A 23,306-nucleotide genomic window follows, 5' to 3' on the forward strand; every position below is an offset into this window, starting at 1 on the left:
TTTTAAGCTCACTGTACATACAAAGTCTCAGGTCCTCTGACTTACTGTAGATTGAGAATGTATAATAATAATATTATTATTTTTATTATTTTGTGGTACCTTTTAAAGATTTGTACTAGTTTACATTTAGAGTTACTTTTGATGCCTTCTCTAGTACAGTTGTAGGACTTCAGTGATCATTGCTTCACTTCCCTGTCTTACTGCAGTTCCACCTGGATCCAATCTCAGCCAGTTTGTGTGCCTTTATTAAACCCAGACTGAGTTAGGAACAGTTTTTATTTTAAAAAATGGTTTCCTTTTAGTGTATCTTTGACTCTGATAAAAAGAACCCTTCGGGGTTCTTGCCCATTGTCTACATGAGTCCAGCAGAACAGAAGAGTAGTGCTCTCAAGATGTTATTCACAGAGTATCACTTTATCTCAGGGGACGGTTTTAGTTGCAGGCTGATTAGCTACAAAAATATAATTGGTTAGGGATTTGTTATCCTTCTACTTATTACACGTTTGTATTCAACACCAGATAACAGTTGTGAGATGGCTTTAGAACTGCAGTTGATTACTGTGCAGACAAAATGTATATTGGTGTCAGTGGATTTCCTTTTGAACACAGTAGCAGTGTAATTGACACACACACCTCCAGTGTGCAGGCCATCTGGTTTGCTACTCTTCGTGGTGCCTTATAGACTGGTCCTTGATGTGTCTACTCAACACCTGTACCTACCTGTCAACACTGTGTATCTAGTCAACACTGCTTTCTCTGTACATTCAGGACATTCTTACCAAATTACAAAATAAGTTGAATACGTTTTAAGTAATTCATTGAATGAACGGAGTTCAAATTAAATTGACCCCCAACACAGGTGAAGTCTGTGTTGTTAAAGTTGGCGCCGATAGAGATGACAGCTTCGCTTCTAGTCCTTAGGAAACTGCAAAAGCATTTCGCTACACTCGCAATAACATCTGCTAACCATGTGTATGTGACCAATAAAATGTGATTTGATTTGTCTGACGTCAAAGAAAGTATCATTGTGGTCTCTCATGGTGGGATTGGTTGTTGAAGTAGGGTGTGTATCGGTGCACATTTTATATTGGGTTGTGTTTAATGACTTTAATGTCTCCTCTGTTCTCTGGTGTTCAGGCAGAGACGTATGCTGTGGAGAAACTGGCCAGGCTGCTGCCCTGTAAGCATGAAGACCTACTGAACACTACACTGCGCCTGCTCCTCAACCTCTCCTTTGACACAGGCCTCCGCAGCCAGATGGTCCAGGCTGGACTCATCCCCAAACTCTCCTCACTGCTAGGTACACTACTCACTGACACAACTGTGTATGTGTGTACATGTGTGTAATGGCCAGCAGAACCAGAGCCAGCGAGGCTTACTCCTGAAACTAGATCCTGTGTGTGACTGGTGTGTTAGCTCGTCCAGGGGGTCATGTGGCACGGCTGGGAGCATCTGCAATGGGCCTTTTTAAAAATGTGCATCATTTTTAATGTGCATAATTAATATAATATATTTGTTAGAATAATGGTCATCCTTGTTGAAAGCTTTCGACACCTTGTAGAGTCCATGTCTGACGAATTGAGGCTGTTCTGAGGGCCCAAAGGGGGGGTGCAACTCAATATTAGGAAGGTGTTCTTAATGTTTTGTACGCTCATTCATTGGCTATGTTATTACTAGCTCAAACACTTAATCTGCAAAAATGACAAGTTAATTAGTGGGTGATGATGATTTCAGAACCGAAGTGGAAGGGACGGAAAACAGGCTACATTTCCCCCTTTAATCTGATAGTGGTAGTGGGGTGGTAGATGCCTAGTCTTCTTTTTTGCTCAGCTCAGGTGCCTACATAATGCATACACCATAGACATACATCACTTACACACACATACAAAATGTACACACGCACAGAAGTCAGCTCAGAGAGCCCCAGCTCATGAGTGCCATCAGCAGCAGATTTTAATTTTGGATGGAAAATGAATGTGTTTATGCAACAAATGTTAGTGTATCGCATCAAACCGATTCGCATCAATTCATTCTCTAATGAAACCGAATTGTTTCAAACTAAACCTTAACTTCCTGTATCGTATCGGAGCCTGTTTATCTAGATGCATATAGAATCGACTTGAAAGGGAAAGATGCACATCCTTACTACACAGTGCATTCGGAAAGTATTCAGAGCCCTTGACTTTTCCAACATTTTGTTACCTTAGCCTCATTCTAAAATGGATTAAATAGTTTTTCCCCCTCATCAATCTACACACAATACCCCATAATGACAGCAAAAACAGGTTTTTAGAAATGTTTGCAAATGAAAAAACTGAGATGTAACATTTACGTAAGTGAGCCATGAAGTGCTTTGAAAGGCTGGTCATGGCTCACATCAACACCATCATGCTGAAAACCCTAGACCCACTCGAATTCGCATACCGCCCCAACAGATCCACAGATTACGCAATCTCAATCACACTCCACACTGCTCTTTCCCACTTGGACAAAAGGAATGCCTATGTGAGAATTCTGTTCATTGACTACAGCTCAGCGTTCAACACCATAGTACCCACAAAGGACCCTGGTACTAAACGCCTCCCTCTGCAACTGGATCCTGGACATCCTGACGGTTCGCCCCCAGGTGGTAAGGGTAGGCAACAACACATCTGCCACGCTGATCCTCAACACTGGGGCCACTCAGGGGTGCATGCTTAGTCCCCTCCTGTACTCTCTGTTCACCCACGACTTTTGATTTTATTTTTTTTAACTTTATTTTATTTAGCAAATATTTTCTTAACACTATTTCTTGAACTGCATTGTTGGTTAAGGACCTGTAAGTAAGCATTTCACGGTAAGGTTATATTTGGTGCATGTGACAAATACAATTTGATTTGATTCAGACCCTTTACTCAGTACTTTGTTGAAGCACCTTTGGCAGCGATTATAGCCTCAAGTCTTCTTGGGTTGGGTATGACGCTACAAGCTTGGCACGTGTATTTGGGGAGTTGCTCCCATTCCTCTCTGCAGATCCTCTCAAGCTCTGTCACGTTGGATGGGGAGCGTTGCTGCATAGCTATTTTTAAGGTCTCTCCAGAGACGTTCGATCGGGTTCAAGTCCGGGCTCTGGCTGGGCCACTCAAGGACATTCAGGGACTTGTCCCGAAGAAACTCCTGCGTTGTCTTGGCTCTGTGCTTAGGGTCATTGTCCTGTTGGAAAGTGAACTTTCACCCCAGTCTGAGGTCCTGAGCGCTCTGGAGCAGGTTTTCATCAAGGATATCGCTGTACTTTGCTCCGTTTGTCTTTGCCTCGATCCTGACTAGTCTCCCAGTCCCTGCCGCTGACAAACATCCCCACAGCATGATGCTGCCACCACCATGCTTCTCCTTAGTGATGGTGCCAGGTTTCCTCCAGATGTGACGCTTGTTATTCAGTCCAAATAGTTCAATCTTGGTTTCATCAGACCAGAGAAATCTTATTTCTCATGGTCTAAGAGTCTTTAGGTGCCTTTTGGGAAACTTCAAGTGGGCTGTCATGTGCCTTTTACTGAGGGGCTTCTGTCTCACTACTCTACCATAAAGGCCTGATTGGTGGAGTGGTGCAGAGATGGTTGTGCTTCTGGAAGGTTCTCCCATCTCTACAGAGGAACTCTAGATCCCTATCAGAGTGACCATTGGGTTCTTGGTCACCTCCCTGACCAAGGCCGTTCTCCCCCGTTTGCTCAGTTTGGCTGGGCGGCCAGCTCTAGGAAGAGTCTTGGTGATTCCAAACTTCTTCCATTTAAGAATGAAGGAGGCCACTGTGTTCTTGGACCTTCAATGCAGCAGAAATGTTTTGGTACCCTTCCCTAGATCTGTGCCTCGACACAATCCTGTCTCTGAGCTCTAAGGACAATTCCTTCGACCTCATGGCTTGGATTTTGCTCTGACCTTATATAGGGAGGTGTGTGCCTTTCCAAATGATGTCCAATCAATTGAATTTACCACAGGTGGTCTCCAATCAAGTTGTAGAAACATCTTAAGGATGATCAATGGAAACATGATGTACCTGAGCTCAATTTCGCATCTCATAGCAAAGGGTCTGAATACTTATGTAAATAAGATATTACGTTTTTTTATTTTTAATGAATTTGCTAAAAAATAAAAAAGCTTTCGCTTTGTCATTAGATTTATTTTTTTTAGCCAATTTTAGAGTAAGGCTGTAATGTTACAAAATGTGGAAAAAGTCCAGGTGTCTGAATACTTTCCCGAAGGCACTGTATATTAATACACTTTTTAAAGTTAATCAAGTATAAATGACCTTATTACCTGTTGATTACCAAAATTACTGAAAGTTCCTGTAGAGTTTTGGTTGTTTTGCAATCCTTGTCCATATACATACTTAGGGGAGTGTACATATCATTGACTACATGCTATTCATTGACTACAGCTCAGCTTTCAACACAATAGTGTCCTCAAAGCTTATCAATTAGCTAAGGACCCTGGGACTAAACACCTCCCTCTGCAACTGGATCCTGGACTTCCTGACGCCCACTCCCAGGTGGTAAGGGTAGGTAACAACACATCCGCCACGCTGATCGGCAACACAGGGGCCCGCTCATGACTGCACGGCCAGGCACGACTCCAACACCATTAAATTTGCCGATGACACAACAGTGGTAGGCCTGATAACCGACAACAACGGGACAGCCAATAGGGAGGAGGTCAGAGACCTGGCTGTGTGGTGCCAGGACAACAACCTCTCCCTCAACTGAATCAAGACAAAGGAGATGATTGTGGACTACAGGAAAAAGAGGACCAAGCACGCCCCCATTCTCATCAACGGGGCTGCTGTGGAGCAGGTTGAGAGCTTCAAGTTCCTTGGTGTCCACTTCACCAACAAACTAACATGGTCCAAGCACACCAAGACAGTTGTGAAGAGGGCACGACAAACCTAATCCTCCTCAGGAGACTGAAAAGATTTGGCATGGGTCCTCAGATCCTCAAAGTTCTACAGCTGCACCATCGAGAGCATCCTGACTGGTTGCATCACTGCCTGGTATGGCAACTGCTCGGCCTCCGAACGCAAGGCGCTACAGAGGATAGTGCGAACGGCCCAGTACATCACTGGGGCCAAGCTTCCTGCCATCCAGGACCTCTATACCAGGCAGTGTCAGAGGAAGGCCCTAAAAATGGTCAAAGACTCCAGCCACCCTAGTCATAGACTGTTCTCTCTGCTACCGCATGGCAAGCGGTACCGGAGCGCCAAGTCTAGGTCCAAGAGGCTTCTAGTCCCAAGCCATAAGAACATCTAGTCAAATGGCTATCCAGACTATTTGTATTGCCCCCCCCCCCCCCCCCCCCCCACTACACACCACTGTCACTCTCTGTTGTCATCTATGCATAGTCACTTTAACAACTCTACCTACATGTACTTACTACCTCAACTAACCGGTGCCCCCGCATATTGACTGTACCAGTACCCCCTTTATATATTGTTATTTTTTTACTGCTGCACTTTAATTACTTGTTACTTTTATCTCTTATTCTTATCTGTATTTTTGGGGGAAATGCACTGTTGGTTAGGGGCTCGTAAGTAAGCATTTGACCTGTTGTATTCGGCGCATGTGACTAATACAATTTGATATAATTTAGAGCTTGTTCCGGTGTGTTCGCTTGTAAGATTCACTCTCTCCAATTTCTCTTAAACGTTGGGCTACTGTTTCACAGTATGTGTTTGGGGTGTAAAGGAAATGCAAACTTTGCGAGGTGGAATTGAGGTACAGTAAAGGTATTATAGGTGCAATGCTTAACAATCTGAAAGGGATGCACCATGAGACCCAAACCATTGCTGGCAGCAGTGCAGCTGCATAGTGAGTTCACTTGGAATAATAAAAATAAAAAAACATTTCTCTCACGGAAACCCCCCCCAAAAATGGCAGTTTAAAGTTAAGAATCTTTTCCCATTTGTCACATCCCTAGTATGTGTGTGGGTGTTCAGTATGTGTGTCAGTGTGGTTTTCAAACTGCGTAGATTTGAAGTCCTCTTAATCATCCTATTGGCTCTGTCCTGTTTTCTGTGTAGAAGTACTGTCCAGAGATATCCCTCTTATCTCCAGAGAGTACCACATTTTACTCCCAATTTACTCCAGAATCATTCCATTTGGACAATTTCACAATGGACCTTTTCTTAGAAGCCATTTGATGTGCATTATGGGTTTTCTCTTTGAAGACTGAACCAGTACTCTCATTTACTCAGTAAATTGCACTAACAACAGAATAGTATACTGTCCACAGACCTGCCCCAGGCGCCACTAATGCATGGTGGTATGATTTTATGAAGGTTGGGTGGTTTTAAATCAGAGCAGGGTGTAATTGAAGTTTAGCTCTCTCACTAACTGCCCCTGAACACTCAAGTTAATTGTTAATGGCTCTCCGCTCTTTTTTCAGTGGGGTTCTAGTGGTATTTAGAACATTTAATGGGGTCTCTCTCCTTCCCCATAAAGGATCCTCCATGTTCCTACCGGTGTAGTGAGGGACTTTTCCAAATCAGGAGGGGGGGAGAGAGAGAGCGGGAGAGAGCTCATGTGAGGCAACAAGTGTGTGAGCGTATGTGTTAAGGTATAGGTTGAGGGCTCCACTAATGAGAAGCACGTGTGGGCCAATCGCAGCACTGCAAGGGCCTGAGCAGTGTAGCTTTAACTTATTAAAGGCAGTAAAATTGATGCTTCCTCCTGTTTTCCCAATTAAACCTCCAAGCCGTTTCTTTTCTCTTGTTTCCAGGGGTTCAGTGAGCACATCTGGTACCAGTAGGCTGCTACTGTATGTGATAAGGCTGCTTGACCTGCATGGTCACTGACCACGGGTTAGGTTGGGACTAGTTAGAACTGGACTGGGTCGGTCTGGTCTGTTAGATCTGTGGTCCTTCATCACCCTAGTTATTACCCAGTGTGGTCGGTCACTGCAGTCACTCTCCCTTTAGAAACTAGTGTTCATGAAACAAGGTCCTAGGCCCTCAGACTCCTAACCCCATGATGTTGGTGAGCTGCCTCTCTGGAGCGTCGTGCAGTCACCCTGCAGTGGTTTGGGTCAGACTCATAAACACTCAGAGAGCTGCCTGACAGATTAGCACTGAATCATAGAGCCATGTTCTTTAGACTGCTGTAAAATAACCTCTTATAAACCTGCAATAAGAAAATGTGTTCATTGTCTTTAAATGACTAGATTTACTCCTAAACCATATCATCCTAGAGAGGTGGTTTTAATCTGTATTGTAATGGACAATACTGTATGTTGTGCACTAGCCTCGTCCAAGACTTTTGGACATTTGAATCTCCATGAAGCAGAAAGTAAGTACAGCTCCTCATTCATTCATCCATTTACCCCTCTCTGTGCTTCTCTTCTCTCTGTTTATGTTTCAGCTGACGAGAGCCAGAGACAGCTGTGTATGTGCATTCTGTACCACATCAGTGTGGACGACAGATTCAAGTCCATGTTTGCCTACACGGACTGCATACCACAGGTAAGACTGGGTAGTGTATACTCAAGGGTCGGGGGCTGGGGCCACAGACCAGACAGCATTAGCATCGAGGCTAACAGCCGTGGAATTATGCACGAGAAAAAGGGGTGTAGCGAGGGAAGGGTGGAGGGATAGAAAGGGATGGAGAGGGTGTGAGAAATGGAGAGAGCGGAAGGAGTAGAGAACAGGAGGAATGGATAGAGTGGTAGGAGTAGGGGGTTGGCATGCTACATTTGAACCCAAATCGCCAAAGGGCGGCTGCTCAGCCTTCAGTCTCACTGATGACAGCTTCATGTTTTTTTTTTTTTCTTTCCACTTATTGGAGCGCTGGAGAAAGCCTTGCATCATTCATCTAACCAGCCTTCAGTGAAAAAGGACTCTCCATCTTCTCTATAGTATAGGCCTATTTGGTGTACGTAGATTGCACTAATAGGGAATATCTAGATTTTAAGTGTACATGATGTTAGTGATGTCGGGATGAAACTGATGTCATATTGATTGGGTGAAATCTGATTGCCTCTGTCTTTCATCATTGGTAGATTAGTTAAATGCTTATTCTGTTTGTCTTGTGAGATTGGGTGTAAATGGGGGCCAGATGCTCATAAACAGAGTTGTTTGTTTAGTGGGTCATGTCGCCAGTAGATCTGCCCCGCGGGGTCAGAGTGTCAGAGGGGATGTTGGGTAACAGCATGACTGGAAAGTGGCTTTTGACCCTAGGCCCCCTCTCTCGCTCTCTCTCGGTTTCTAGGGATGGTCCTTTAGCTAGCGCTGGGCAGTTTACAGTATTTTACTATATATGGGTATTGATGTACAGACCGGTTTGGATTTTTACTTTACCTTCTATAATGGTAAATCAGTGTTTGGTTTGTTAAATATGATACGCAACTTTGACGCATGTAATGTAAACACCGTTTTTTGTTTACTCCTCCGTTTTCTACTTGAGTTGTTTTTCTCCCTCCTGCTGCATGCCACTTCCCACATCAAGCCCTGCCCCCCTGTCACTCAAGAGAGCAGTTGCTTGACCACAAACTCAACGAGCACTTTCTTGCTGTTCGCTCTGCAGTCTGCATGGTCAGATAGATGCAACAAGATGTCGGTGACATGCTGCTTTCCCCAAGCATTCTATAATGACACTATTAGTTTGTGTATCTTACTGTCTGCAAACAACTTTCTTAGCAAAGTTGTGACTAAAATAAATATTGTTAGCCGCTAATCGCTAGTTAGCTAGCTAGCTTGCTAAATGTACTAATAGTCAGAGCAAACGTAGCCAGAGGCGTATCATTGCGAGACTTCCGGGAAGCTTGCGAAATAGACCAAGTAGACCAGACCGGGTTTTGCGGTTTGGGAAGTCAATGAGAGAAGTGAAACATTCTTCCTTAGTTGTTAACTAAAAAATAATAATCAGAACCTAGATTCGAGCAAAGTCTTAAGTAGTTGAACATGTTATTACTCTAGCCTCATGAATGTGACAAACTGACACGTTTTCATTTCTGTCAAAAACAACTTTATATCTAAGGAAAGCCTTTGATTTGACGGCCTGCACATCCGCAGTTTGCCGCAGCGAGGCGAATGTTAGACCCAATGACGTATTTTTGTGCATGAGCTTAGCTAGCCAACATCACCATGACATCGCCTACAAGTGTGATCAGGGATTTCTATTGGAGAAGCAGTTTCTGCCTATCTTCAAACTGTACCGTCTTTAATGTTTGCTAGCTACATGAGGTAAGAATACATGTCACTTCTAATTAAGTGTCACCTGGAAACACTGACCAGCACTTTTGGTTCCTACCCAATAATTATTTCCTGGCTTATTCATTTGTTGTCATGTCAAACATCAATATATTCAAGGTGCTGCCCACTATATTCCATCTATAGAATTTTGCCCATATCATGCAGCCCTGCAGGTCACTTTGTGGAAATGATAACAAAAGTGCAGGAAATTCAGAAATGTATGAAAATACTGATAATAATTTTTGTTTGAAGTTGGATTGAACACTACAACAATTAGAATGGAGAAAGCCCCATCTTAATCACTTATCATGTATGTGTTGCCACCCTAGGGTCATGCACTACTCAAAGCATATTTAGAACTTTTATTATTCAAAAACATAAAATACCTTCAAATACTGTCATACTGTCAAATGTGGAAAATATGATGAATAATTTGGACATATCGCCCAGTCCTACCTGGAGCCAATCTCCTCTCCATCCTCCCTCCCTATTTCCCGCTGTGCAAACTTCCTCATCAGGCTACCTCTGCTCTGTCCCTGCCCTTTGGCCAGCTCAACCTTTTCCTCTCTGCCTCCCCTACTCCTTTACTTTCTGCCCTTCTCCTCTCTACCTCTGCCCCTGGGCCTGGGGCAAGACCTGACCCAATCCTTTCCCCTTCTCCACTTCTGGTGTGGTCAGCTCTGGGCTGGGAGGGAGAGGCCGGACATGGGGTTATGAGGGAGAGGAAGGGGCTTTAGGGGCAAAGGGGTGTGCAGGGTTAGGGGTGGAAGGAAGGAGTGGAGGCTGGAAGGGAGTGATGGAGGTTCTGCTGTGCTGTGTAGTGTGGCGCTAAGCCTCCTCTGGCTATGCTGTGGTAAATAAGCAGAGGCAGGTGCCAGACAGTCTAGACGGGGCTGATTTGGGGTCCAGGGCCCCTGGTATGTGATACCCAATGCGAGGCCTGTGTGTGTGTGTTAGTAGGATTGCACACTACTGACTCCTCACAGGGAGCGGACCTGCAGTGCCCCTGCTTAAAGCCTTTCCTGTTTAATGTTAAATCAGAGCAGGAGTGCTGGGAGACTGGGCAGGGAAAGAGGGGGAGCAGAGGGCAAGGGCTGGGGGCAACTCCTTTTTGGGCCTGCACCTCTCTCTGTAGTTGACTTCCAGGGTGTTAACTGGTGGCCTAGCCCCCTCTTCTGCTCCCCTCATCACGTCTCCCCCCTCACCGCCCCCCTCCACACACGTGCACACACATCCACCATCATCATCACTAAGGACCTGAAGCTTACTGTCTTTTGACGTAATTGAAGGAGACTGTAGGATGCTCTATATGAATCAGAGGCCTTTGGATTGTGGAGGAATGGACAAATTGCAAGCAGGCATGGAATGTCCTCTCTTTCCATCTCCCTCCGTCCACCTCTCTCCTCCATCTGTTTGCAAGCCCTCTCAGTAGTCCCCTGCAGGGTCTTGGCACAGACCTGATTAGACAGAAATGACTGTACCTATACTCTCTACTTATCTGCTCACTTCACAAAAGGCCTTCCTGTTTCCGTACTCTGCGGTTAACCCAGTATGTGTCACCATGGCGACCCACTAAATGACTGTATGGACGATATGTAGACCAGTGTCATCAACATGGTGATGTCATTCATCTATTCAGCCAATGATGTCACCAAGCATGCATCCATCCTCAAATAGAGAGAAAGGTTTGGGAACAGAGACACCCATAAGACACTGACTGACTTCTGGCCAGCTATAATGATTGATGATGAATTGGTATTGATGAATTGATTGAGTTATGTATTATTTGATTGCTTGACAGTTGATGAAGATGCTGTTTGATTGTGGTGAGAGCCCCATGGACCCTGAGCTAATCTCCTTCTGCATCAACCTGGCTGCCAACAAGAGGAATGCACAGGTCATCTGTGAAGGTAAAAACACACACACACACACACACACACACACACACACACACACACACACACACACACACACACACACACACACACTTCTAATCCTGTTTTTCCGTCCCTAGGTAATGGTCTGAAGATGCTGATGAAGAGGGGTCTGAAGCTAAAGGATGTTCTGACCATGAAGATGATCAGGAACGTTTCTCAACACGACGGACCCACCAAGAACCTCTTCATAGTGCGTACTAAACTCACACTCAGTCTTTAACACTGATGAGCTTAATCGTGCTCAGTATAGATATAGGCCAGGGACGGGCAACTGTCGCCTGGGGGCCCCCCTTTTGTAGGCCTGCGGATCATAATATATGTATTTTTGGAACTCAGTCGTGGTTCTTACTGTTGCGAGTTAGAATAGTAGAATACACAATGTGCCAATTTCGAAACGTGTTGTTGCTGCAGCAGTTTTTCTCTTATGTCAGTCACTGACAGACACTTAATTATCACTAAAATCTGCAAACATTTCTCCCCACCCCATTGCAAAATGAGTAGAATTGCATGAAATGAGTTATAACATTGCAACATTTTCTCTACGCCCCATGGCAAAATGTGTAAAATAGCAGGAAATTAACTCTAAAATGTACATTTGTTCTCTCCGCTGTCAAGAGGAGGGCCACTAAAGGGGGGGGAGGCAAAAGGCTAGGGCCGCCTCTGACTGCATGTGTGTGGGTATGGATGTGCGTATGCAGACCCATGAGCCACTGCTGCCGATAGGCTAACATCTGTGATCTTATAATAGTATCACTGAATCCATTATCTCTCATGGACAGATGCACGTAATATGGGAATAGAGACTCAACAGACTGTGGGATGCAAGACTAACAATGAACTTTGTTCCGGTACGGTGATTTTTCCGTCACTGATCATTTGGATAAATCACGATTTCGCAGGTGCTCGCATCTTTCAAATTTCGAAAGGGGAGGGGACATTTGGCCCTGCTTGAAGCTTTCAGAGTTCACCCTGAGGGAAAGACTTTGCAAGTCGCATTAGTCTCCTCCCAGAACTTAATTGAGCATCGGAGACAATTACGCAAGATTTTAGTTCTGGGTTTCGTAGATTACTCACTCCATATCTATGCTTGTTTTTATACTAGTAGCTGAATCCATAGCTAGGCTCTATCTACCCCATACAGGGTCGCCTGATATGAAAATGGGGTCGCGGAAGAATTTCAAAAACCCTGGTAAAAATAATACCATAAAAAAAATATTATATCGTCTTTGTCTCTCAATCATTGTAATGTAGTTGACCTTAAAAATCGAAATGAAAATGATTAAAATCTAAAAGTTACATTTCAACCAGAGAGCGCCCTTAAATCGCGGTAAAAGGCCGTACTTGACCGTTGCACTTTAATCATTCCCACAGTGAATAGCTAAGCTCGCTACGCTATGAAACCACAAGCTATTGCAGAGACTTTGATATTACCAGACACAATTGATATGGTGAGAACAATGTGTGTGGAGGCTAATGCACAGAAACTCACATCAATACCTTTGTCAGATAACACTGTGAAACTAAGAATTGATGCTATAACTAGCAATCAAGAGGAAACTGACTGAACGACTCAAAAACTTGTTAGCTGTGAGGGCCGAGATGCATTGATTTTTGTTCGCTACCTGTTGGGAGATGCTTTTCACGAGGACATATTGTTCTGTTCTCACAATTCCCAAGCGTGAAACGGCACAGGCGATGTTCAGTTTGCTTCGTGGCTATATTGATACAGATTCCATGGGATCAAATGGTGGGCTTTTGCACAGATGGGACGATGGGCAGGCCTCTACACTCTAGTTATGAATGTTTTTCACTGGCAGCTGAGGTCGCTCCCTCTGCCGTATGGACGCATTGTATGATACACCGAGAGCAACTGGTGGTAAAAAAGCTGAGCACAGAACTCGGAGATATGCGGCAGGTAACTTCGATTGCAAACTACATTGCGCATGCCTGTACACACAACTATGTGGAGATATGGGGTCAGAGCATGACAATGTTATATTTCACATCCAGGCTTGGTGGTTATCGAGGGGGAGTGTTGGAAAGATTTTTCAAATTGAGAGAGGAACTGTTGTCATTTGCAATGGATGTAAAAAAAAAATAAAAAAATAAAAAAATAAATAAAATAAAATGTAAAGACTGTTTTTCTGAGTAATGAAAAGAAAATGTGTCTCCTTGCCTATTTAACAGATATTTGGGAAACTGAATGGAAGCATGCAGGGGAAATACACAAAAAATATTCAGATAAGTGACCGAATCAGCAAAATCTGTTTGACTGTGATCTTGGCTCAGTTGACATGCCGGTAAGGGAAATCGAACAGCTGATCGAGCTGTCAAGTGACAATGCTGCAGACAATGCATTCATGGGTCACAATGAAGGAATTTTGGTAACTCAAAAGGGAATACTGTTCCGTCTCCCGCCGAGCATTAAAACTCGTGGTATACTGATTCAGTGCTCTCGTCTGCATTAAAAACAAATATCGATCCAGGTTGGGTGTGACCGGAGAGATGAGGTGCGCACTGTCGACCACGGCCCCTGACTTTGAGAAGCTCTGACGTGCATCAAGCACACCCATCTCATTAGTGGTGGTGAGATAAGATAAAGATGTTATAGCCCCAATTTAAAAAAAGTAAACATTGGCTGTTAATTCCATCATTTTTCACTTGGTTGTGGTCGTGAGAATTTTATATCAAAATGGGGTCGTGGGCCCAAAAAAATTGGGAATCCCTGACCTCTGTCTCTATGGTAACTGACCTCCCTCTGATTCCCCCTCAGGACTACGTAGGTGACTTGGCTGCTCAGACGGGAGTGGAGGAGAGGGAAGAGTATGTGATTGAGTGTCTGGGGACCCTGGCTAACCTCACCATCCCTGACCTTGACTGGGAACTGGTGCTGAAGGAGTACAACCTGGTGCCCTTCCTCAAAGACCGCCTCAAACCAGGTAGGCTCAGAAACCGCCTCAAAGGGGGTGATTGTGGGGTGGCAGGTAGCCTAGTGGTTAGAGCGTTGTGCCAGTAACCGAAAGGTTGCAAGATCGAATCTCCGAGCTGACAAGGTAAACATATGTTGTTCTGTCCCTGAACAAGGCAGTTAACCCACTGTTCCTAGGCCGTCATTGGAAATAAGAATTTGTTCTTAACTGACTTGCCTAGTTAAATAATAGTTAAAAAAAAAAAAGACCTCCTCAAACCAGGTAGGCCTCAAAGACCGCCTCAAACCAGGCAGTGAGGGAGGGAGGGCGAGAAAAGGGGGGAAGGAGGACTGATGCTACAACTTACAGGTGCATTCAGCCTGAAGAACTTGAGACAAGCAAATACTGTACGGCCATTCCACAAGTTTTCAATTTGAAATAATTCTATCCCTTTCTCCAACCCATAACCTTCATCACTCTATCAGTATCACTGACTGATCCTACATCATTGAATGATGTCAGCGATTTCTCTCACACACACACACACACACACACACACACACACACACACACACACACACACACACAGTGACTTTTCCCTTCTCAGCTTTGATCTCTGTGACCTCTGCCCCCCACCAGGCTCGGCAGAGGATGACCTGATCCTAGAGGTGGTAATCATGATAGGGACGGTGTCCATGGACGACTCCTGTGCTGCCATGATGGCCAAGTCTGGCATCATCTCTGCCCTCATCGAGCTGCTCAACTGTAGGTAGTAGATAGGGCCCAGGCCTGCACATGCTAGAAGGAGGGTTATCCTACTAAAATGCCTGCAAGTTATAATCAAACTGACATTCTATGTGAACTACAATATGAGGAGTAATGATGAAATGGAGTGAAATGTATGATACAACATACAGTACATCGACTTGTATTAGCTTGCTGGTTGAGGGATTGTATGTACATGGACGTGAGCCCAACAGGAGGATGATGAGTTTGTGTGTCAGTCTGTTTCACCTCTCTCTGCCTGTAGCCCAACAGGAGGACGATGAGTTTGTGTGTCAGTCTGTTTCACCTCTCTCTGCCTGTAGCCCAACAGGAGGACGATGAGTTTGTGTGTCAGTCTATTTCACCTCTCTCTGCCTGTAGCCCAACAGGAGGACGATGAGTTTGTGTGTCAGTCTATTTCACCTCTCTCTGCCTGTAGCCCAACAGGAGGACGATGAGTTTGTGTGTCAGTCTGTTTCACCTCTCTCTGCCTGTAGCCCAACAGGAGGACGATGAGTTTGTGTGTCAGTCTATTTCACCTCTCTCTGCCTGTAGCCCAACAGGAGGACGATGAGTTTGTGTGTCAGTCTGTTTCACCTCTCTCTGCCTGTAGCCCAACAGGAGGACGATGAGTTTGTGTGTCAGTCTATTTCACCTCTCTCTGCCTGTAGCCCAACAGGAGGACGATGAGTTTGTGTGTCAGTCTATTTCACCTCTCTCTGCCTGTAGCCCAACAGGAGGACGATGAGTTTGTGTGTCAGTCTATTTCACCTCTCTCTGCCTGTAGCCCAACAGGAGGACGATGAGTTTGTGTGTCAGTCTATTTCACCTCTCTCTGCCTGTAGCCCAACAGGAGGACGATGAGTTTGTGTGTCAGATCGTCTATGTGTTCTACCAGATGGTGTTCCACCAAGCCACCAGGGATGTCATCATTAAGGACACACGTATCCTCCCTCTTACAACCATAAACCTCAATACAGTTCAAGTCGGAAGTTTACATACACTTAGGTTGGAGTCATTAAAACTTGTTTTTCAACCACTCCACACATTTCTTGTTAACAAACTATAGTTTTGGCAAGTCGGTTAGGACATCTACTTTGTGCATGACACAAGTAATTTTTCCAACAATTGTTAACAGACAGATTATTTCACTTACAATTAATTGTATCACAATTTCAGTGGATCAGAAGTTGACATACACTAAGTTGACTGTGTCTTTAAACAGCTTGGGAAATTCCAGAAAATTATGTCATGGCTTTAGAAGCTTCTGATAGGATAATTGACATAATTTGAGTCAATTGGAGGTGTACCTGTGGATGTATTTCAAGGCCTACCTTCAAACTCAGTGCCTCTTTGACATCATGTGAAAATCAAATAAATCAGCCAAGACCTCAAATAAAATTGCAGACCTCCACAAGTCTGGTTCATCCTTGGGAGCAATTTTCAAATGCCTGAAGGTATCACGTTCATCTGTACAAACAATAGTACGCAAGTATAAACACCATGGGACCATGCAGCCCTCATACCGCTCAGGAAGGAGACGCGTTCTGTCTCCTAGAGATAAACGTACTTTTGTGCGAAAAGTGCAAATCAATCCCAAAACAACAACAGCAAAGGACCTTGTGAAGATATATCGACAACCAAGGTCCTTTGAAGATATGTCCTATATCGACATAACCTGGAAGGTCGCTCAGCAAGGAAGAAGCCACTGCTCCAAAACCACCATAAAAAAGCCAGACTATGGTTTGCAACTGCACATGGCGACAAAGATGGTATTTTTTGGAGAAATGTCCTCTGGTCTGATGAAACAAAAACAGAACTGTTTGGCCATAATGACCATCGTTATGTTTGGAGGGAAAATGGGGATGCTTGCAAGCCGAAGAACACCATCCCAACCGTGAAGCACGGGGGTGGTTTGCTGCAGGAGGGACTGGTGCACTTCACAAAATAGATGGCATCATGAGGTAGGGAAATTATGTGGATATATTGAAGCAACATCTCAAGACAACAGTCAGGAAGTTTAAGCTTCCAAAGTTGTGGCAAAATGGCTTAAGGACAACAAAGTCAAGGTATTGGAGTTGCCATCACAAGGCCCTGACCTCAATCCTATAGAACATTTGTGGGCAGAACTGAAAAAACGTGTGCGAGCAAAGATGCCTACAAACCTGACTCAGTTACACCAGCTCTGTCAGGAGGAATGGGCCAAAATTCACCCAACTTATTGTGGGAAGCTTGTGGAAGGCAACCCAAAACGTTTGACCCAAGTTAAACAATTTAAAGGCAATGCTACCAAATACTAATTGAGTGTATGTAAACTTCTGACCCACTGGGAATGTGATGAAAGAAATAAAAGCTGAAATAAATCATTCTCTCTACTATTATTCTGACATTTCACATTCTTAAAATAAAGTGAGGATCCTAACTGACCTAAACAGGGAATTTTTACTAGGATTAAATGTCAGGAATTTTGAAAAACTGAGTGTAAATGTATTTGGCTAAGGTGTATGTAAACCTCCGACTTCAACTGTATATACCTCAGGATACATAAATATATCTACTGTAATTTTACATCAATTTATCCCAGTTTATCTCAATATACTGTATCTCAATATCCCTGTTAACCTCAATTATCTCAGTTTACCTCAATATGGCCTAGTTTACTGAAGTATACTCCGCTTTACCTCAATATGCCACAATATACCTACATTTACCTCGATATAGACCTCAGAATTACAGCCCAAATAACCCTCATAGCTTCCTAAATGGCTTTCAATGTAGACCTTATTTATTTACCCTGTCGTTAAATTGTGTTACCATGGTAACTAATAGTATCACCCTATATCCCGTCTGCTTCTTTCAATGTGTGTTTCCACGGCAACCTCAGTTACCCCATCCATGACCTCAGTGCTCCACACTGCACAGTCGTGATCTGAGGTGACAGGCATTAAATTACAAATAGCTAGCAGAAATACTGTATTTGATAGATGTTTTCATTTCATGGAGAATATTAGAGGGATCTCTACCAAGTGGTCTGCCTTGGGCGAGTTATTCTGCTTTACCATATCTCTCTCTCATCACAGGAAATGTAATAGTTGTTTGTTTGGCCACAGGGCAACTGTCTCGTGTCTGCTTCCTATAAATTAAAGAGCAAAAGCATTATTTCCTCTCTCTCGTTTCTTTCTCCCTCAAATACCATACCGTAACTGTGATCTTGATTTAAAGAGACACTATTGAATGATCTGTTTGATTAGAAGGAACAGCAAAATGATCCCCCCGAAAAGTGTAGAATGCATCCCTCCCTTTCTCTGTTGTCCTCTCCTTGACTCACTCTCTCCAGAGGCTCCCGCCTACCTCATTGACCTGATGCACGACAAGAACGCAGAGATACGCAAAGTCTGTGACAACACACTGGACATCATCGCTGTAAGTATCTATATATCTGTTTGGTAAAAACGTATGCAGTAAGCAATTGTGATTGTTCCCCATCATTTTGTTAATTTTTGTAGAACACTTCCCCTATTCTGATTATCAGCTGTTGTCAAACACACGTGTCAAAAGACAATTCTCTCCTCAAGTGTGCAGTGAATTTTACTAGATGAAAAGCCGAAATGAGTATGTACAGTTGAAGTCGGAAGTTTACATACACCTTAGCCAAATACATTTAAACTCATTTTTTCAATATTCTTGACATTTAATCAGAGCATTATTTATTTCATAATATTCCCAATGGGTCAGAAGTTTACATACACTCAATTAGTATTTGGTAGCATTGCCTTTAAATTGTTTAACTTGGGTCAAACGTTTTGGGTTGCCTTCCACAAGCTTCCCATAAGTTGGGTGAATTTTGGCCCATTCCTCCTGACAGAGCTGGTGTAACTGAGTCAGGTTTGTAGGCCCTCCTGGCTCGCACACACTTTTTCAGTTCTGCCCACAAATGTTCTATAGTATTGCGGTCAGGGCTTTGAGATGGCCGCTCCAATACCTTGACTTGGTTGTCCTTAAGCCATTTTGCCACAACTTTGGAGGTATGCTTGGGGTCGTTGTCCATTTGGAAGACTCATTTGTGACCAAGCTTTAACTTCCTGACTGATGTCTTGATATGTTGCTTCAATATATATCCACATAATTTTCCTTTCCTCATGATGCCATCTATTTTGTGAAGTGCACCAGTCCCTCCTGCAGCAAACCACCCCACAACATGATGCTGCCACCCCCGTGCTTCACAGTTGGGATGGTGTTCTTTGGCTTGCAAGCCTCCCCATTTTTACTCCAAACATAGCGATGGTCATTATGGACAAACAGTTCTATTTTTGTTTCATCAGACCAGAGGACTTTTCTCTAAAAAGTACGATCTTTGTCCCCATGTGCAGTTGCAAACCGTAGTCTGGCTTTTTTATGGCGGTTTTGGAGCAGTGGCTTCATCCTTTCTGAGCGGCCTTTCGGGTTATGTCGATATAGGACTCGTTTTACTGTGGATATAGATACTTTCGTACCTGTTTCCTCCAGCATCTTCACACGGTCCTTTGCTGCTGTTCTGGTTTGCACTTTTCGCACCAAAGTACATTAATCTATAGGAGACAACACATCTCCTTCCTGAGCGGTATGACGGCTGCGTGGTCCCATGGTGTTTATACTTGCGTACTATTGTTTGTACAGATGAACGTGGTACCTTCAGGCGTTTGGAAATTGCTCCCAAGGATGAACCAGACTTGTTGAGGTCTACAAATGTATTTTCTGAGGTCTTGGCTAATTTCTTTTGATTTCCCCATGATGTCAAACAAAGAGGCACTGAGTTTGAAGGTAGGCCTTGAAATACATCCACAGGTACACCTCCAATTGACTGAAATTATGTAAATTATTCTATCAGAAGCTTCTAAATCCATGACATAATTTTCTGGAATTTTCCAAGCTGTTTAAAGGCACAGTCAACTTAGTGTATGTAAACTTCTGACCCACTGGAAATGTGATACAGTGAATTATAAGTGAAATAATCTGTCTGTAAACAATTGTTGGAAAAAGTACTTGTGTCATGCACAAAGTAGATGTCCTAACCAACTTGCCAAAACTATAGTTTGTTAACAAGAAATGTGTGGAGTGGTTGAAAAACGAGTTTTAATGACTCCAACCTAAGTGTATGTAAACTTCCAACTTCAACTGTAATCCTGGCATTTAAAGCATGCTACATTTTAGAAATTTCACATAATATTAAACATATTTTCGCATATTCAAGTCTACTATTTAGAACATAAGTATGGTTTTTCTGACATTTTCTTCCCATTAATTTCTAACTGAAACTGGCCAGAATTCTGGTTTTCCAGATTTTCTATGTTGTCCTGATCCATCCCTGTTTAATGCAGGCCAGGAAAAACTGTTTTCTAGCCAGGAAAAACTCCAGATAATGGCATAATCAACAATGTACTTGCAAAGATGCATTACTTATCTCTCTAATTGTAACATTTAGATTGAATGGACTGGTACATTCAATTCCTGTGTGGTTATGTCCCAGTCATGGTGTGATCTGTCACAGGCCTGAGATCAGTGTAATTAGCTATAGATTAAATCCGGGTTGTGGAGCTGGTAGTGGGGGAGAGGAAGTGTTTCATTGAAATTATCAGTGAGAACTATTAAGATGTGAACCACATGAAAGACCAGGACAGGCTCTGGAGAGTGTCGTAACAGGACGCGGTAGGTGAGCAAAAAAGCAGACCCTACGCTCACACAATCATTAGTCTTCAGAGCTGCAGGCTACCTTAGCAGAGCTGCAGGCTACCTTACCTTATTGTACGTTCTTGAATGTTTCCCCTTTGATCATTGTGTCCACACACACACACCCCACAGAGAGAGAGAAATCTACGCATAGATGGTTCTACTAGGTCAGACAGAAGGGTAATTCATGAGGATAATTCTTAGATTCAGGTTTTCTCTGAGGAGGAACATTGGAAATGCCCTGAGTACTGTTTTATATCGGCTGGCTCCTTCCCTCTGAGACGTCATTAGCTCAGCTCTCTCGTTATGATGGATTAAGCTTCATATAAAACCCTTACTACAGACTAATGGTCCAGGGGAAGTCAGCCGTGTAGTCATTAAGCCGCTTTAGACGTGATAAATCTGCAGCTTGACAAAAAGTGTCACTGCCACTTTGGGGACGGAGAGCGGCCCTGCGATGTGACAATGGGTCCGTTTGAGGCCTGGGCCTTGGGTGGCTGTCAGTGCCCAGGGGGCTCTGCTTTGCATCTGGATGATTAATTTGCAGGGCCTGGCCGAGTGGAGCACAGCGGCTCAAAGAGGGTCTTTCTCCCAAATGGCCCACGCAGAGAAAGGAAAACAGAATCTGTGTTCCTCCTCAGCCTTCCTCGGCCAAGCTCTACACACACACACAGCCCCATCGCAGTCCCATCCATCTCACCACGCCAGGTTTTTATTAGTAACAGCATCAGTAGGGTGCGGGCACACAGAGCAGTGCATTGTGGGATGCTGTAGTAGTCTGTGGAGGATCTGGCCCTCCCTGCTGAGATGGACCAATATGGCGGTCAGTGGTCCGGCTGGTCCCCCAGCCCTAGCTGACTCCCTGCCAGCCACTCTTCTACAGCCAATTACACTTTCAGTTCGGTGGACTCTCTCCGTTTACACAGAGTGTATCTGTTTGCTACTAAGGCTGGGATTCAAATCAATTGAAGATGGTGGATTTCCATATAGTGCTTTCAGTGTGCATGCCTGCCTGTGTGCTTGTATTCATGTGTATGACTCGGTCTGTTTTTATCTGTGTGTGTGAACCTCCAGTAACCCATACTCCTCTCTCGCGCTCTGTCACTCTCTCTCGCGCTCTGTCGCTCTCTCTCTCTTCCTGCTGTAGGAGTATGATGAAGAGTGGGGGAGGAAGATCCAGAGTGAGAAGTTCCGCTGGCACAACTCCCAGTGGTTAGAGATGGTGGACAACAGAGCCATGGGAGACGACGGGGAACCTTTCGTGTACGGAGACGACGGGGAACCTTTCATGTACGGAGACGACGGGGAACCTTTCATGCACACCGGAGACATTCTGGAGAGACACGACCTCTTCTACAGTGCAGGTACTGAGGGAGGTAGAGAAGGAGAGAGGGAAGCAGAAACATTCAGCAGGGACTCAACCTCTTCTACAGTGCAGGTACGGCGGGAGGGAGGCAGGTAGGGGAGAGTGGGGTTGAGCCATTTTTTTTACATTCAGCATCACTTAGTCAAGGGAAATATAGTATTTTTTCTTAACGAAGATATCTACATACATTTCAGGATGTTGTGTGTCCCTGGAAATAATCAAAAGTCATGTAAACATTACAGTTTTTAAAACATAGCTTGTCCAAAAAAAAGTGGTCTCTTGGCACAACTTCAACAGAAAGTTAAGCCACCTACAAATTTCTGTACTGAATTAAATATTACCACTACCTTGTTTTTAACCATGTCTATCTTTAGTTCCCAAACAAAATTCAATACATTCACAATCGCTTTTTGTCATTTAATAATTTTAAACATCTTTGAACACAGGCTTATAACACCTGACAAACACTTTTTTAAACACTTATCATACATAGGCCAGGTCCTGTTACCTCATATCCCAGCGATAATGCCTTGCATTACGCCTGGGAAGAAAACACTTCAATTTGCTCAACTTGCCATTGGCTGAACCATTGGATCAACTTACCCCATGGCCATTGGCTTAACTTACGCAAGGCAAACATTTTGACTATATTAACCGACACAGGTTTATGACCTTATATTGAAACTTAGAGACCCCAACTGATGTAAAAAATAAATAAAAATAATGATGAACTTGGCTTTAGATACAAGCATCATGAAACCACTTACACAAATTAATTTGACTTGGTAAAAATGTTTTTTGGATCTAACTTGCTTACCACTTTTTCCTTCAGACTCCATGAAATGATGACCTCTTCCTAAATATTTGGTCAAATTATTTATTTTCTGTATGGTTTCCTGGAAACAAGGGTGGCTCAACTTACCCCTTTGGCTCAACTTACCCCACGCTCCCCTACAGAGGGAGATAGAGAAGGAGGAAGGGGGGCAAAGACCTGACCTCTTCTACAGCGCAGGTACAGAGAGAAAGAGGAGGAGGGTGGGAGAGAGACAGATACTGGAGAGACTCAACCTCTTCCACAGCGCAGGTGTGGATGAAGTGAGAGAGGGCGAGATGAGGAGTTGAGACACTCAATAGAAAACGTGTCTCTAACTTAAGAGTTGTATGTCTCTCTCCCCAGATGGGATCATCCCAGCAGACAGTACCATCAGCCCAGAGTTCTTCATAGACTACCAGAATGGAGACATGGGCCAGGCTGGAGGCTTCCCAGGCAGGTGAGCTCAGAGTAGGTGAGGGGTTGGACTGCACCTCTATCCCCATCCCCCTAGAGGCTCCTCTTGGCAGTGAGCTGCACCTCTCCCCCTTCCACCCCACCATCCGCTGGAGAACCACAGCAGGACTGGTTGTCTTTCTCC

At 44.1% G+C, this 23,306-nt stretch overlaps 1 protein-coding gene across 1 annotated transcript in view; it reads left to right on the top strand.

Annotated features, from left to right (window-relative positions):
- Nucleotides 1-23,306, top strand: part of LOC139578748 (kinesin-associated protein 3-like) — a 46,105-nt gene that overhangs the window by 18,648 nt on the left and 4,151 nt on the right. The window contains exons 10-19 of the mRNA XM_071406728.1: nt 1,138-1,300; nt 7,383-7,483; nt 11,013-11,121; nt 11,226-11,338; nt 13,922-14,087; nt 14,697-14,822; nt 15,668-15,766; nt 18,160-18,245; nt 21,676-21,892; nt 23,072-23,165. Of these exons, the coding sequence (XP_071262829.1) occupies nt 1,138-1,300; nt 7,383-7,483; nt 11,013-11,121; nt 11,226-11,338; nt 13,922-14,087; nt 14,697-14,822; nt 15,668-15,766; nt 18,160-18,245; nt 21,676-21,892; nt 23,072-23,165 (1,274 nt within the window). The remainder of the gene's footprint in view (nt 1-1,137; nt 1,301-7,382; nt 7,484-11,012; nt 11,122-11,225; nt 11,339-13,921; nt 14,088-14,696; nt 14,823-15,667; nt 15,767-18,159; nt 18,246-21,675; nt 21,893-23,071; nt 23,166-23,306) is intronic.

Source organism: Salvelinus alpinus, chromosome 6 (assembly GCF_045679555.1).
Source record: "Salvelinus alpinus chromosome 6, SLU_Salpinus.1, whole genome shotgun sequence".
In the NCBI taxonomy this organism is placed as follows: Eukaryota; Metazoa; Chordata; class Actinopteri; order Salmoniformes; family Salmonidae; genus Salvelinus; species Salvelinus alpinus.